Source organism: Calliphora vicina, chromosome 5 (genome assembly GCF_958450345.1).
Source record: "Calliphora vicina chromosome 5, idCalVici1.1, whole genome shotgun sequence".
NCBI classification, from domain to species: domain Eukaryota; kingdom Metazoa; phylum Arthropoda; class Insecta; order Diptera; family Calliphoridae; genus Calliphora; species Calliphora vicina.
The window spans coordinates 3,548,799-3,565,326 of NC_088784.1; the positions used below are offsets into that span (position 1 = coordinate 3,548,799).

Consider the following 16,528-nt stretch of genomic DNA (forward strand, 5'->3'; position numbering starts at 1 on the left):
GTATTATCATCGAAAAACCACAAAATTGTTTGTGTGCCTACACTATGCGTTGCAAGTTCATTTTAAAAATGTCGCTAACAATGAATGTTCTTGCTAAAATTGCTATGTTGAACGAATTAAAAGAAAATATTAAGGGAAAGCCAGTATTGCCGTGTTGTAAAAATTATAAAATTACTGAAAAAAATATTTTCGTTAATTTTATTTTAAATTAATTAAATTTATTTTTAAAAATATTAATATGTGTTGTATATTTGTGTTTTATTTTATTTTTTTTTAAATACATAGAAAATCTGCTAATTTCTTTTACTAAGTTCTAGTAAATTGATATAAAACTCATTCTTGGTAACACTGTTTCTTCATTTGTCATTTTGCTTGCGACAAGTGACAAAAATTTACTTACAAGCAAATTCTCTTGTAAGCTGAGTTGTAAGTAAGTAAGAAAGATGCGATTGTGTTAGTAAAAAACTGTGAGTGTATTGAGTTTTTCGAACTTGCACTTACATGTGGGCGTAACCAGGCGAATTTTCTGAAAATTTGAGTTCCTCAGAGAAATGTATATTTTATTATCAGTGTGAAAAATGCTATTGATGGTGAAAAAAATGTAAAAATTCAATTTACGCTTTCCATCTTTGGTCTGTATTAAGTACTCGGTACCAAATACTCAATATATGTACAACACTAGTACGGAGCCATTTTATTTTCCTAGTTATTCTTTGATTTGCTATAAGAAGAAAGGGTTAGAAAAGTTTGTGGAATTGTGTATATATATCTGAAGAAAAAACAGAAAAGTTATTAAAATATGTCTCATGAAACTGAAATTCAAGGAGGTGGAATAGGTTATCAACCCAAGATAAATGATGTTGCCCAAAATTTCTTGGTTGATCTGCAGAAGGAACGCTCTCGTCTAACGGAAGATTTTCCATTGTGTGCTCTTTTAATTGATGAAGGTATTGTACAATATATTAGTTATTATTTGGTAAAAGTCCCAGCAAGCTCCCTCTTTCATTTATTTTGTTAAAGCTTTCGATCGAGTTTATTCTACTGGGCGTATACCCGGCCGCGAATTTTATGCCGATGTACTCAAGCAAAAGCCAATGAAACTTACCCAAAAGGTGTTTGTGCCAGTAAAACAATATCCGAAATTTAATTTTAATGGAAAAATTTTGGGACCCAAAGGAAATTCCCTTATTCGCCTGCAGGACGAAACACAATGTAAGATAACTATCAAGGGCCGTAATTCCATGCGTGACAAGGTTAAGGAAGAAGAATTGCGAAAATCAGACGACCCACGTTTTAGTCATTTAAATAAGGATTTATTTGTGGAAATAAGTACAGTAGCCACACCAGCCGAATGCTATGCTCGTATTGCGTATGTTTTGGCCGAAATTCGCAAATATCTAATACCCGACAAAAATGATGAAGTCTCACACGAACAGTTACGTGAAATAATGGACATCGATCCTGAGATGGCTAAAGCTGGATATGGAGGTAAACCGGAAATATACAAGTAAGTTGGAAGATTTTTACTTTAAAAAAAATGTCATAAATCAATTGAAATATGTACTCACAGAACTGTATTTGACAAAACTGAAGGTTCAAAAGGAACACGGAAATATTTAGAATTTTTGAAGCATACTTCAAATGCAGAGTGAGTATTACTATAAATGAGATAAAATATAAATGTTATTACTAAAAATTTAATTGTTGGATTCGTTTTAATTTAAAATTTAATCATTTGTATTTTAAAACATTATTTTTCTTTTAGGCGAGAGGAATTGGAAGACGAATATGAGTATGAACATATTTCACATGGCCCACCACCAAAACGCCCTTCAAATTCAAGTGGTTATGAATATATTAAAGGTAAGTGATTCTTCTAAAAATAAAGCTTAGTTTGTACCAGGGTTGGTATTTGAAATTGTAGTTTTTCATTATAAGTCGTAAGGGTATATATGAGTTTGTTATTCCGTCTGTAAATTATATATATAATTGATCGTTATTGATACTGGAGTCGGTATAGTCACGTCCCTCTGTCAGTTGAATTCAACATTCCGAAGCCCCCAAATAACTTACATATGTACATGATACATCAATATATCCGCTATGGTCCCCGTTCAGTTGCTATTCAAATTCGAGAAAATCGGCCCGGAAATGTTAGATATATGCAAAAACATCGACTATTTCGATTTTCGGTATGGATTACTATGTCATTAACATCGACAATATGGATATATATAATTAATATTTCAAATACCTTTCCAACGACCTATAACCTTAAAAATTCAGACCGACAATAGGTCAAAATCGGGAAAAATATTTACCAGTAATTTTTTACCAACAAATTTTTAAATCCCAACAAAATTGTTTATATAAATTTTTTTTAGAAAACTGTTCTTAATCTTTATTTTGAAGTGCTTTGATGAATGGTATATAAGATTCGGCATAGCCAAATATAGGTCTCATACTCATTATAATCCATTTTAAATTACATATTTTCACATCATTACTTCATGTTTTATACAATTGACTTTAAAAATGCTCAATCAATCTTAATATCCAATATTTATATTAAAAATAAAACCCTCGTGTCTTATTTATAACAAGAGAAAACTATAAACAAAATACATAATTGAAATAAAATAACACAAGCAACCACTTTAGATAATTTTGTAAAGAATAATAAATTTTTATAAATAACTATAAACATATAACAAAAAAAAAACGCCAATAATGGGTATGAACTGAAAATACTCAAACGATTTAAAAAGTAAATCAAAAAAGATGTAACGAAACAAACAATTTAAATTATAATTTTACTTAACATTACATATAAAAAGTAAAAAATGCTACACAAAAAAAATTAAATCTGAAGCAACAATAACAAACTCATTACATTGTTGGTTGATTTTAAATCGTTTGACTATAGATTTTCATTACATATCTGAATATAATTAAAAAAATCAAATATAATTTTATAGTTCCATCATCTTCGAAAGGATACAAACGTGCTGTACCCATGTATACAGATACCAAACGCGTACGTGAAGTCTCTTCATCTAAACCGTATAAAAACTTCTAATATGTATGGAATTAAAAAATAAATCTAACTAAAATGAAAATTAATATAAAACATTTTATAATAATTTAAAAAATATATGAATGAAATATTAACAAAATAAAATATAGATATTTGAATTACAAACAAGAAAAGTGTTCACATAACAAATAAAACTCTAAGATAATTTTACATAAAAAATAAAGTAAACCGAATTTACTATCTAATTAATAGATGGTAAAAACGGCATATAAAATATTATAAACATCGTTAGAATAAAAATTTTGGTTATAATAAATAGATGCTGCACATATTAGGCCGTATTCATAATTTTGTATGGAAATTTGTATAAAATTAAAAATTGATTATGAATAATAGCATGTAAATTTAAAAAAAACTTTTTTTAATTGGCACAATAAATAGAAAATTATTCCGAAACATATACATTTTTAAAAACTTTTGCACATAAATTTAGGTTATACAATTTTAACTCTTTGAAAAGCCATCATTTTATCTCTGTCCAAAAAGATGTTTACGGATTTTAACTATAATTCAAACAGAATAATGTTTTAACTATAAGTTAAGATAGAGACGAAGTCAAAAAGTATTTTTGCCTGTTTAGGCTTTATATAAATAATATAATAAATAAAAATAAAAAATAAAAATTAATCTTGAGAACAACAGCATATAACTAAAAACACTCATATCTGTCAGATTTACTTTCTGAATTGTCTGTGTTGAAAACATCATCCAAAATCGGTACATAAATGGTCGACATAAAAATGAAACCCTGTTTTTGGGTTCTAGACATTTTTTTATATCGGATTTAAAAAATATTAGGACTAAAATTATAAATAAAATAAAATTTATATAATTCTATAGAAACCTCAACATACAATCGCTTATAATCAAGCATATTGTAAGAGATGGTATAAATAATAAATTTTGAAAGAAAAGAAAATGTATCAATTATTATGAGTATAATCCCAATAAATCAGAAAACGATATGATAGCAATACCGATATTACTTTATGGGGGCGATTATGATATCATATATTATTATTGAAAGCGATATTCTCATAATATAGTTTTCAAATATCTTCCTTCCAATAAAGTAAATAAACCAAAAATATTTGAAAAAATCGAACTGAGAAATAATATAAATTAAAAAAATTGCAAACAACATACGCAAGATGAAAACAAAATAAATATTAAATTATTTAAAACGTTATTAGTTCATCTATAATGTTCTCTGGTTTATTGGGATAATAAATAAGTAGTAAAATCACAAAAACAAGAAGATTTAACAGAAGTTGTGGTGAACGTAAGGTAAGTAAGTACATATTTTAATGAATAAATTCAGTAGCAAATTAGGTCTGGGTGGATTAATTAACTTGCGCGTCATTGTCATTATTTCTTAAGGGAAATTAGGTTCGTTTTCCTTTTTTTGTCTTTGACAGTTTTGCTTCTCGTTCTGGCGCGTGTAACGGTTCCTTAAATCCTAAATTGGTGGACTACCATTTATAACTCGACGTATGAACTGGTGCAGAACTATTATAACTCTTGATATTAATAATAAAGTTTAAGCGTTCCAGCTTCTTATATGATGATATAGGTCGACTATGGACTTGATTCGATGTGGGTTAACCTGGCAATTTGTGGGTCGTTAGATTCCGCCATTAAACTTTAAATTACAAAAAAAAATAGGTATGAAAAATTTGTTAGTATTAATGTATATTAATTTTTTTTATACAAAAATAAAAAGAAAGCCTCGTGGCCAATAACTTTCGTTTAATAAAAGAAAAGAAAAATATAAATAATTTAAAATTGTTTTATTTATTTTAAAAATTAATATATAGTATCTAATAGCAGAATCTAATGCTAGGTATACACCTTACGATAAGTCGTACGATAAATCGTATAAGTATGAAATTAGTAACGTGTATCATGTTGTCGTACTAACGAAGTATGAAAATCAAAAATTTTTCAAAAAGTCGAACAATCGATTATATTATCTCAAAAGTCGAAAATAGTCGATAAAAGTCGTCTTTTTAGATTAAAAAAATTGAATTGCAACATTATACTAAAACTATTGCAATTTGGTACACTTGCATTTTTTGTAGTATATGCTAATATAAATAATAAATAAATGTTTATAAATTAAAGCTTTTTTCTACACAACATTCTTCTAACTATTATCGCCTTGATAAATTTCATTTTTATTGCTAAACATTACAAAAGGCGCATCAATAAATGTAGAAACTATGTATTTTTTACAAAAAGTTGGAAAAAGTCGAAAATAGTCGGAAAGTCGATTTAACTAAAAAGTCGAAAGTTCGAAAAGTCAACTTTTATAAATTACCAAAAGTCGAAAGTTCGAAAAGTCACTTTTTAAAAAACGAAAAAAGTCGAAAGTTCGAAAAGTCGACTTTTTAAAAAACGGAAAAAGTCGACTTTTTGTTTCAGCTATAGAACCCTAGTTTGTAAATAACTCACTTTATATTCAAAGAGGGGTGAAGTGTTTTGTATATCAATATATGTTCTATATATGTTCAATATATATATAAAAAAATATATTTTCGAATTAAAAAATCTTAAAATCTTTTCAGTGTTTAAAAACAGCGAAAATAAATAAATCTTCACATAGTATATCAAGTTGATATTATCAACACTGGTTAATGCTGATATTACAATCAGGGATGGAAAAGTTGTCGCAATTTATATTTTGTTTTTCTATAAATAACCCCCGTTGCCACATGCAAGTAATTACATGTAAGTAATGAATACGTATTATCATCGAAAAACCACAAAATTGTTTGTGTGCCTACACTATGCGTTGCAAGTTCATTTTAAAAATGTCGCTAACAATGAATGTTCTTGCTAAAATTGCTATGTTGAACGAATTAAAAGAAAATATTAAGGGAAAGCCAGTATTGCCGTGTTGTAAAAATTATAAAATTACTGAAAAAAATATTTTCGTTAATTTTATTTTAAATTAATTAAATTTATTTTTAAAAATATTAATATGTGTTGTATATTTGTGTTTTATTTTATTTTTTTTTAAATACATAGAAAATCTGCTAATTTCTTTTACTAAGTTCTAGTAAATTGATATAAAACTCATTCTTGGTAACACTGTTTCTTCATTTGTCATTTTGCTTGCGACAAGTGACAAAAATTTACTTACAAGCAAATTCTCTTGTAAGCTGAGTTGTAAGTAAGTAAGAAAGATGCGATTGTGTTAGTAAAAAACTGTGAGTGTATTGAGTTTTTCGAACTTGCACTTACATGTGGGCGTAACCAGGCGAATTTTCTGAAAATTTGAGTTCCTCAGAGAAATGTATATTTTATTATCAGTGTGAAAAATGCTATTGATGGTGAAAAAAATGTAAAAATTCAATTTACGCTTTCCATCTTTGGTCTGTATTAAGTACTCGGTACCAAATACTCAATATATGTACAACACTAGTACGGAGCCATTTTATTTTCCTAGTTATTCTTTGATTTGCTATAAGAAGAAAGGGTTAGAAAAGTTTGTGGAATTGTGTATATATATCTGAAGAAAAAACAGAAAAGTTATTAAAATATGTCTCATGAAACTGAAATTCAAGGAGGTGGAATAGGTTATCAACCCAAGATAAATGATGTTGCCCAAAATTTCTTGGTTGATCTGCAGAAGGAACGCTCTCGTCTAACGGAAGATTTTCCATTGTGTGCTCTTTTAATTGATGAAGGTATTGTACAATATATTAGTTATTATTTGGTAAAAGTCCCAGCAAGCTCCCTCTTTCATTTATTTTGTTAAAGCTTTCGATCGAGTTTATTCTACTGGGCGTATACCCGGCCGCGAATTTTATGCCGATGTACTCAAGCAAAAGCCAATGAAACTTACCCAAAAGGTGTTTGTGCCAGTAAAACAATATCCGAAATTTAATTTTAATGGAAAAATTTTGGGACCCAAAGGAAATTCCCTTATTCGCCTGCAGGACGAAACACAATGTAAGATAACTATCAAGGGCCGTAATTCCATGCGTGACAAGGTTAAGGAAGAAGAATTGCGAAAATCAGACGACCCACGTTTTAGTCATTTAAATAAGGATTTATTTGTGGAAATAAGTACAGTAGCCACACCAGCCGAATGCTATGCTCGTATTGCGTATGTTTTGGCCGAAATTCGCAAATATCTAATACCCGACAAAAATGATGAAGTCTCACACGAACAGTTACGTGAAATAATGGACATCGATCCTGAGATGGCTAAAGCTGGATATGGAGGTAAACCGGAAATATACAAGTATGTTGGAAGATTTTTACTTTAAAAAAAATGTCATAAATCAATTGAAATATGTACTCACAGAACTGTATTTGACAAAACTGAAGATTCAAAAGGAACACGGAAATATTTAGAATTTTTGAAGCATACTTCAAATGCAGAGTGAGTATTACTATAAATGAGATAAAATATAAATGTTATTACTAAAAATTTAATTGTTGGATTCGTTTTAATTTAAAATTTAATCATTTGTATTTTAAAACATTATTTTTCTTTTAGGCGAGAGGAATTGGAAGACGAATATGAGTATGAACATATTTCACATGGCCCACCACCAAAACGCCCTTCAAATTCAAGTGGTTATGAATATATTAAAGGTAAGTGATTCTTCTAAAAATAAAGCTTAGTTTGTACCAGGGTTGGTATTTGAAATTGTAGTTTTTCATTATAAGTCGTAAGGGTATATATGAGTTTGTTATTCCGTCTGTAAATTATATATATAATTGATCGTTACTGATACTGGAGTCGGTATAGTCACGTCCCTCTGTCAGTTGAATTCAACATTCCGAAGCCCCCAAATAACTTACATATGTACATGATACATCAATATATCCGCTATGGTCCCCGTTCAGTTGCTATTCAAATTCGAGAAAATCGGCCCGGAAATGTTAGATATATGCAAAAACATCGACTATTTCGATTTTCGGTATGGATTACTATGTCATTAACATCGACAATATGGATATATATAATTAATATTTCAAATACCTTTCCAACGACCTATAACCTTAAAAATTCAGACCGACAATAGGTCAAAATCGGGAAAAATATTTACCAGTATTTTTTTACCAACAAATTTTTTAATCCCAACAAAATTGTTTATATAAATTTTTTTTAGAAAACTGTTCTTAATCTTTATTTTGAAGTGCTTTGATGAATGGTATATAAGATTCGGCATAGCCAAATATAGGTCTCATACTCATTATAATCCATTTTAAATTACATATTTTCACATCATTACTTCATGTTTTATACAATTGACTTTAAAAATGCTCAATCAATCTTAATATCCAATATTTATATTAAAAATAAAACCCTCGTGTCTTATTTATAACAAGAGAAAACTATAAACAAAATACATAATTGAAATAAAATAACACAAGCAACCACTTTAGATAATTTTGTAAAGAATAATAAATTTTTATAAATAACTATAAACATATAACAAAAAAAAAACGCCAATAATGGGTATGAACTGAAAATACTCAAACGATTTAAAAAGTAAATCAAAAAAGATGTAACGAAACAAACAATTTAAATTATAATTTTACTTAACATTACATATAAAAAGTAAAAAATGCTACACAAAAAAAATTAAATCTGAAGCAACAATAACAAACTCATTACATTGTTGGTTGATTTTAAATCGTTTGACTATAGATTTTCATTACATATCTGAATATAATTAAAAAAATCAAATATAATTTTATAGTTCCATCATCTTCGAAAGGATACAAACGTGCTGTACCCATGTATACAGATACCAAACGCGTACGTGAAGTCTCTTCATCTAAACCGTATAAAAACTTCTAATATGTATGGAATTAAAAAATAAATCTAACTAAAATGAAAATTAATATAAAACATTTTATAATAATTTAAAAAATATATGAATGAAATATTAACAAAATAAAATATAGATATTTGAATTACAAACAAGAAAAGTGTTCACATAACAAATAAAACTCTAAGATAATTTTACATAAAAAATAAAGTAAACCGAATTTACTATCTAATTAATAGATGGTAAAAACGGCATATAAAATATTATAAACATCGTTAGAATAAAAATTTTGGTTATAATAAATAGATGCTGCACATATTAGGCCGTATTCATAATTTTGTATGGAAATTTGTATAAAATTAAAAATTGATTATGAATAATAGCATGTAAATTTAAAAAAAACTTTTTTTAATTGGCACAATAAATAGAAAATTATTCCGAAACATATACATTTTTAAAAACTTTTGCACATAAATTTAGGTTATACAATTTTAACTCTTTGAAAAGCCATCATTTTATCTCTGTCCAAAAAGATGTTTACGGATTTTAACTATAATTCAAACAGAATAATGTTTTAACTATAAGTTAAGATAGAGACGAAGTCAAAAAGTATTTTTGCCTGTTTAGGCTTTATATAAATAATATAATAAATAAAAATAAAAAATAAAAATTAATCTTGAGAACAACAGCATATAACTAAAAACACTCATATCTGTCAGATTTACTTTCTGAATTGTCTGTGTTGAAAACATCATCCAAAATCGGTACATAAATGGTCGACATAAAAATGAAACCCTGTTTTTGGGTTCTAGACATTTTTTTATATCGGATTTAAAAAATATTAGGACTAAAATTATAAATAAAATAAAATTTATATAATTCTATAGAAACCTCAACATACAATCGCTTATAATCAAGCATATTGTAAGAGATGGTATAAATAATAAATTTTGAAAGAAAAGAAAATGTATCAATTATTATGAGTATAATCCCAATAAATCAGAAAACGATATGATAGCAATACCGATATTACTTTATGGGGGCGATTATGATATCATATATTATTATTGAAAGCGATATTCTCATAATATAGTTTCCAAATATCTTCCTTCCAATAAAGTAAATAAACCAAAAATATTTGAAAAAATCGAACTGAGAAATAATATAAATTAAAAAAATTGCAAACAACATACGCAAGATGAAAACAAAATAAATATTAAATTATTTAAAACGTTATTAGTTCATCTATAATGTTCTCTGGTTTATTGGGATAATAAATAAGTAGTAAAATCACAAAAACAAGAAGATTTAACAGAAGTTGTGGTGAACGTAAGGTAAGTAAGTACATATTTTAATGAATAAATTCAGTAGCAAATTAGGTCTGGGTGGATTAATTAACTTGCGCGTCATTGTCATTATTTCTTAAGGGAAATTAGGTTCGTTTTCCTTTTTTTGTCTTTGACAGTTTTGCTTCTCGTTCTGGCGCGTGTAACGGTTCCTTAAATCCTAAATTGGTGGACTACCATTTATAACTCGACGTATGAACTGGTGCAGAACTATTATAACTCTTGATATTAATAATAAAGTTTAAGCGTTCCAGCTTCTTATATGATGATATAGGTCGACTATGGACTTGATTCGATGTGGGTTAACCTGGCAATTTGTGGGTCGTTAGATTCCGCCATTAAACTTTAAATTACAAAAAAAAATAGGTATGAAAAATTTGTTAGTATTAATGTATATTAATTTTTTTTATACAAAAATAAAAAGAAAGCCTCGTGGCCAATAACTTTCGTTTAATAAAAGAAAAGAAAAATATAAATAATTTAAAATTGTTTTATTTATTTTAAAAATTAATATATAGTATCTAATAGCAGAATCTAATGCTAGGTATACACCTTACGATAAGTCGTACGATAAATCGTATAAGTATGAAATTAGTAACGTGTATCATGTTGTCGTACTAACGAAGTATGAAAATCAAAAATTTTTCAAAAAGTCGAACAATCGATTATATTATCTCAAAAGTCGAAAATAGTCGATAAAAGTCGTCTTTTTAGATTAAAAAAATTGAATTGCAACATTATACTAAAACTATTGCAATTTGGTACACTTGCATTTTTTGTAGTATATGCTAATATAAATAATAAATAAATGTTTATAAATTAAAGCTTTTTTCTACACAACATTCTTCTAACTATTATCGCCTTGATAAATTTCATTTTTATTGCTAAACATTACAAAAGGCGCATCAATAAATGTAGAAACTATGTATTTTTTACAAAAAATGGTAAAAAGTTGGAAAAAGTCGAAAATAGTCGGAAAGTCGATTTAACTAAAAAGTCGAAAGTTCGAAAAGTCAACTTTTATAAATTACCAAAAGTCGAAAGTTCGAAAAGTCACTTTTTAAAAAACGAAAAAAGTCGAAAGTTCGAAAAGTCGACTTTTTAAAAAACGGAAAAAGTCGACTTTTTGTTTCAGCTATAGAACCCTAGTTTGTAAATAACTCACTTTATATTCAAAGAGGGGTGAAGTGTTTTGTATATCAATATATGTTCTATATATGTTCAATATATATATAAAAAAATATATTTTCGAATTAAAAAATCTTAAAATCTTTTCAGTGTTTAAAAACAGCGAAAATAAATAAATCTTCACATAGTATATCAAGTTGATATTATCAACACTGGTTAATGCTGATATTACAATCAGGGATGGAGAAGTTGTCGCAATTTATATTTTGTTTTTCTATAAATAACCCCCGTTGCCACATGCAAGTAATTACATGTAAGTAATGAATACGTATTATCATCGAAAAACACCGAAAAACCACAAAATTGTTTGTGTGTCTACACTATGCGTTGCAAGTTCATTTTAAAAATGTCGCCAACAATGAATGTTCTTGCTAAAATTGCTATGTTGAACGAATTAAAATAAAATATTAAGGGGAAGCCAGTATTGCCGTGTTGTAAAAATTATAAAATTACTGAAAAAAATATTTTCGTTAATTTTATTTAAAATTTATTTTTAAAAATATTAATATGTGTTGTTGTATATTTGTGTTTTATTTTATTTCTTTTAAATACATAGAAAATCTGCTAATTTCTTTTACTAAGTTCTAGTAAATTGATAAAAACTCATTCTTGGTAACACTGTTTCTTCATTTGTCATTTTGCTTGCGACAAGTGACAAAAATTTACTTACAAGCAAATTCTCTTGTAAGCTGAGTTGTAAGTAAGTAAGAAAGATGCGATTGTGTTAGTAAAAAACTGTGAGTGTATTGAGTTTTTCGAACTTGCACTTACATGTGGGGGTAACCAGACGAATTTTCTGAAAATTTGAGTTCCTCAGAGAAATGTATTTTTTATTATCAGTGTGAAAAATGCTATTGATGGTGAAACAAATGTAAAAATTCAATTTACGCTTTCCATCTTTGGTCTGTATTAAGTACTCGGTACCAAATACTCAATATATGTACAACACTAGTACGGAGCCATTTTATTTTCCTAGTCTTTGATTTGCTATAAGAAGAAAGGGTTAGAAAAGTTTGTGGAATTGTGTATATATATCTGAAGAAAAAACAGAAAAGTTATTAAAATATGTCTCATGAAACTGAAATTCAAGGAGGTGGAATAGGTTATCAACCCAAGATAAATGATGTTGCCCAAAATTTCTTGGATGATCTGCAGAAGGAACGCTCTCGTCTAACGGAAGATTTTCCATTGTGTGCTCTTTTAATTGATGAAGGTATTGTACAATATATTAGTTATTATTTGGTAAAAGTCCCAGCAAGCTCCCTCTTCCATTTATTTTGTTAAAGCTTTCGATCGAGTTTATTCTACTGGGCGTATACCCGGCCGCGAATTTTATGCCGATGTACTCAAGCAAAAGCCAATGAAACTTACCCAAAAGGTGTTTGTGCCAGTAAAACAATATCCGAAATTTAATTTTACTGGAAAAATTTTGGGACCCAAAGGAAATTCCCTTATTCGCCTGCAGGACGAAACACAATGTAAGATAACTATCAAGGGCCGTAATTCCATGCGTGACAAGGTTAAGGAAGAAGAATTGCGAAAATCAGACGACCCACGTTTTAGTCATTTAAATAAGGATTTATTTGTGGAAATAAGTACAGTAGCCACACCAGCCGAATGCTATGCTCGTATTGCGTATGTTTTGGCCGAAATTCGCAAATATCTAATACCCGACAAAAATGATGAAGTCTCACACGAACAGTTACGTGAAATAATGGACATCGATCCTGAGATGGCTAAAGCTGGATATGGAGGTAAACCGGAAATATACAAGTAAGTTGGAAGATTTTTACTTTAAAAAAAATGTCGTAAATCAATTGAAATATGTACTCACAGAACTGTATTTGACAAAACTGGAGGTTCAAAAGGAACACGGAAATATTTGGAATTTTTGAAGCATACTTCAAATGCAGAGTGAGTATTACTATAAATGAGATAAAATATAAATGTTGTTACTAAAAATTTAATTGTTGGATTCGTTTTAATTTAAAATTTAATTATTTGTATTTTAAAACATTATTTTTCTTTTAGGCGAGAGGAATTGGAAGACGAATATGAGTATGAACATATTTCACATGCCCCACCACCAAAACGCCCTTCAAGTTCAAGTGATTATGAATATATTAAAGGTAAGAGATTTTTCTAAAAATAAACCACCTTACTTTTTAAAATTTCCTACATATCTATGTTAGTTTGTACCAGGGATGAAAATGTTTCGTTTACAGAATATTGAAATTGTGATTTTCATTATACTATGTAGTAAATTGTACAATTTTCATTTCCGTAAAGTGGAAGCCCTCAAATAACTTACAAACATGATTGATATTATTGATTATTATATCGATAATCTACGATTTTCCCCAATGTAATGATGTATCATCAAAGGCATTTCAGACCTTTCCAACAATGGTATCAATGTTTCATTACCCGAATTTGTTTACAAAGACAACATGCATTCCTAATGAACAAAATTTCAGTATTCACCAATTTTTTGCCACCAACAATTTTCTGGTAATTATTTTTGTTTACCAAACATTACAGCATTCATTAATGAAATATTATATTAACTATTCCATCCCTGGTTTGTTCTATAATGTGCGGTTTATTATATCATTTTGTATACTTTTTACCATAAGATTAATGGTATTATAAGTTATTCCGTTTTTAATTTCCACATTTTTCGTTTTCGTCTGTCTGTTGAAATCAACTTTTTGAAGCCCGATATAGTCCCGGTTCGCTTGCTATTTAAATTCATAACGCCAATAGGTAAAAATCAAGAAAATATTAACCAAAAAATTAATGTTTTCAATATTTATCTTAAAGTATACATTGGTGTAGGGTATATAAGATTCGGCACAGCCGATATTTATATTAATAATAAACGCTCGTGTCTTATTTATAACAAGATAAAACTATAAACAAAATAAATAATTCAATAAAATATAACACATAATTTTTAAGACAATAATTGAATAATTTTTTAAAGAATATTAATTTTTTATAAATACATAATTCGAAAAAGATGTAATGAAATGATAATTTTTCTTAACATTACAAATGAAAAGTTAAAAATGCTACACAAAAAATTAAATCTGAAGCAATAGATTTTCATTACACATCTGAATATAATATAAAAAAAAACTCATAAAATCAAATATAATTTATAGTTCCATCACATTCGAAAGGATACAAACGTGCTGTACCCATGTATACAGAAACCAGACGCGTACGTGAAGTCTCTTCATCTAAACCGTATGATACAAATATAAAACCTTCTTATATGAAAGGAATTTTAAAAAAATATAAATAAATCTAACAAAAATAAAAATTAAATAAATAAAATAAAAATAAATATATATAAATGCAATTATAAATAAATACAATGATTTTTATAATAATTTAAAAAATATATACATATGAATGAAATATTAACAAAATAAAATATAGATATTTAAATTACAAATATAAGAAAATATAACATTAAAAAAATAAAGTAAACCGAATTTACTATCTTATTAATCGATGGTAAACACGGAATATAACATATATACATCGTACAGATAAAAATTCTGCTTATAATAAATATATGATATACATATAAATTGTTAATTAAAAAAAAATAATTTAAATTGGCACAATAAATTGAAAACTATTCCGAAACGTTTTTTAAAAACTTATGTAACATAAATTTAATTTGAATTCTTTGAAAATAATAATATTACCTCTGTCTTAAAATATGTTTATGTAATTTAACTTTAATTCAAATAGAATATGTTCAACTATAGGTTAAAATAGAGACGAAATAAAAAAGTGGTGATATAAGCAAGAAACCACAACTCCGTTGATTTTTTACCCAAAATTTAAACATAAAAATTAAAGCATATAACTAAAAACAATCATATCTGTCTGAATTGTCTGTGTCGAAAAAATTATCCAAAATCGGTACATAAATGTTCCAGATATAAACAAACCCCGGTTTTAGGGTAGGTGCAGCCAATTTCAATTTTTAATCTGACATTATGTATAAAATCAGATTTCAGTTAAAACACGTAAATATTTTTTTTAAAAACTGAGGTAGTATCATGTTCTAAAGTTATAAATAAGAAATAAAATTAAATTTATATAATTCTATAGAAACCAGAACATACAATCGCTTAGAATCAATTTATGACAAGCGTTTTGCAAGAGATGGTATAAATAATAAATTTTTAAAGAAAATAAAATGTATTAATTATGCGTAAAATATCCAAATATATTTATCATATATACTTTTTTTAATTACCCAATAAGCACCAAAGCCCCAAAAATTTTGTTGGAATTGAACATTTTGTTGGAATTTGACTTGAATGCAAAATTGAAACAAAAAACAAGGCTTGAATTTATGTTTCCTTTTTACTGGATAATGATATTAAAATAAATTGTAATTCCAGGCTTTAATTACACTTGCTTTCAACTTGAATTCCAGTTAAAATGCTTATTGGGTACGTATAATAAAATAAAAAAAACACAAGATTTAACAAAAGTTGTGGTGAACGTAAGGTAAGTATTTTAATGAATACGATTTTTAGTATTAAGGTTCATTTATTTATTCATGTTTGCGTATACATAATGTATTTATTTATTTTATATAATACAAAGAAAGCCTTCGGGGCTAATAATTTTCGTTTAATAAAAGCAATTAAAAATACAAATAATTAAAAATTGTTTTATTTTATTTAAAAATAATATTTAGTATATAATAGCAGAAACTAAGGGTTTGTACCTCACTTTATTTTCAAAGCGGGTGAAGTGTTTTGGTGGCATAATGAAACGCCGCCGAAATAAAATAAATGGCTTATCATGACGTATCATCAAGTGCTTCTTAAATACCTTTTGAATAATTAATAAAGTTTTTTACCTTATTTATAACAAATTATTTATAAAATATATTTCTAGTTTCATGTTAATTCAGATTTTTAAATTTTGTTTCAATATCACAAGTAGTATCCATTTTTTATAGGTTTTTTGAGTTTCCTATAATCTTATGAAATGTGACGTTACGTTATTTCGCATTTTAGTTAACGATAAAAAAAAATTGTTTTACCAAAAAATTTTTCCCAATT

The 16,528-nt window shown here is 27.2% G+C and overlaps 3 protein-coding genes across 6 annotated transcripts; all 3 read left to right on the top strand.

The window, feature by feature from the left end:
* Positions 1-670: 670 nt before the first annotated feature.
* LOC135962170 (KH domain-containing, RNA-binding, signal transduction-associated protein 2-like) lies at positions 671-4,882 on the top strand. 2 transcript variants are annotated; one of them, XM_065513943.1, is made up of 5 exons: positions 671-947; positions 1,021-1,507; positions 1,571-1,648; positions 1,766-1,863; positions 4,516-4,882. In XM_065513943.1, exons 1-5 carry the CDS (start codon positions 800-802, stop codon positions 4,551-4,553), a joined length of 849 nt encoding a protein of 282 aa, XP_065370015.1. In that variant the 5' UTR covers positions 671-799; the 3' UTR covers positions 4,554-4,882. The 2 variants fall into 2 exon arrangements, with proteins under 2 accessions (XP_065370015.1, XP_065370014.1); XM_065513942.1 differs by lacking the exon at positions 4,516-4,882 and adding an exon at positions 2,979-3,210 and having other exon boundaries at positions 677-947.
* Positions 4,883-6,508: 1,626 nt separating this feature from the next.
* On the top strand, positions 6,509-10,724 carry LOC135962176 (KH domain-containing, RNA-binding, signal transduction-associated protein 3-like). 3 transcript variants are annotated; one of them, XM_065513950.1, is made up of 5 exons: positions 6,509-6,789; positions 6,863-7,349; positions 7,413-7,490; positions 7,608-7,705; positions 10,358-10,724. In XM_065513950.1, the coding sequence occupies exons 1-5, from the start codon at positions 6,642-6,644 to the stop codon at positions 10,393-10,395; spliced, it is 849 nt and encodes a 282-aa protein (XP_065370022.1). In that variant the 5' UTR covers positions 6,509-6,641; the 3' UTR covers positions 10,396-10,724. The 3 variants fall into 3 exon arrangements, with proteins under 3 accessions (XP_065370022.1, XP_065370021.1, XP_065370023.1); XM_065513949.1 differs by lacking the exon at positions 10,358-10,724 and adding an exon at positions 8,821-9,335 and having other exon boundaries at positions 6,516-6,789; XM_065513951.1 differs by lacking the exons at positions 7,413-7,490; positions 10,358-10,724 and adding an exon at positions 8,821-9,335 and having other exon boundaries at positions 6,516-6,789.
* A 1,670-nt stretch (positions 10,725-12,394) lies between these two features.
* On the top strand, positions 12,395-16,127 carry LOC135962067 (KH domain-containing, RNA-binding, signal transduction-associated protein 2-like). Its single transcript, XM_065513804.1, has 5 exons — positions 12,395-12,639; positions 12,713-13,199; positions 13,263-13,340; positions 13,458-13,555; positions 14,594-16,127. Exons 1-5 carry the CDS (start codon positions 12,492-12,494, stop codon positions 14,734-14,736), a joined length of 954 nt encoding a protein of 317 aa, XP_065369876.1. The 5' UTR covers positions 12,395-12,491; the 3' UTR covers positions 14,737-16,127.
* Positions 16,128-16,528: the final 401 nt, after the last annotated feature.

What these genes read in the sequence shown, in the direction of transcription:
- LOC135962170 (XM_065513942.1), top strand. Translation starts at nt 800, where the DNA reads ATGTCTCATGAAACTGAAATTCAAGGAGGTGGAATAGGTTATCAACCC. An exon ending in GGTAAACCGGAAATATACAA is followed by an intron (nt 1,508 to 1,570) that starts GTAAGTTGGAAG and finishes ATGTACTCACAG; the next exon opens with AACTGTATTTGACAAAACTG. An exon ending in TGGTTATGAATATATTAAAG is followed by an intron (nt 1,864 to 2,978) that starts GTAAGTGATTCT and finishes ATAATTTTATAG; the next exon opens with TTCCATCATCTTCGAAAGGA.
- LOC135962176 (XM_065513949.1), top strand. Translation starts at nt 6,642, where the DNA reads ATGTCTCATGAAACTGAAATTCAAGGAGGTGGAATAGGTTATCAACCC. An exon ending in AAGCATACTTCAAATGCAGA is followed by an intron (nt 7,491 to 7,607) that starts GTGAGTATTACT and finishes TTTTTCTTTTAG; the next exon opens with GCGAGAGGAATTGGAAGACG. An exon ending in TGGTTATGAATATATTAAAG is followed by an intron (nt 7,706 to 8,820) that starts GTAAGTGATTCT and finishes ATAATTTTATAG; the next exon opens with TTCCATCATCTTCGAAAGGA.
- LOC135962067 (XM_065513804.1), top strand. Translation starts at nt 12,492, where the DNA reads ATGTCTCATGAAACTGAAATTCAAGGAGGTGGAATAGGTTATCAACCC. An exon ending in TGCTCTTTTAATTGATGAAG is followed by an intron (nt 12,640 to 12,712) that starts GTATTGTACAAT and finishes ATTTTGTTAAAG; the next exon opens with CTTTCGATCGAGTTTATTCT. An exon ending in AAGCATACTTCAAATGCAGA is followed by an intron (nt 13,341 to 13,457) that starts GTGAGTATTACT and finishes TTTTTCTTTTAG; the next exon opens with GCGAGAGGAATTGGAAGACG.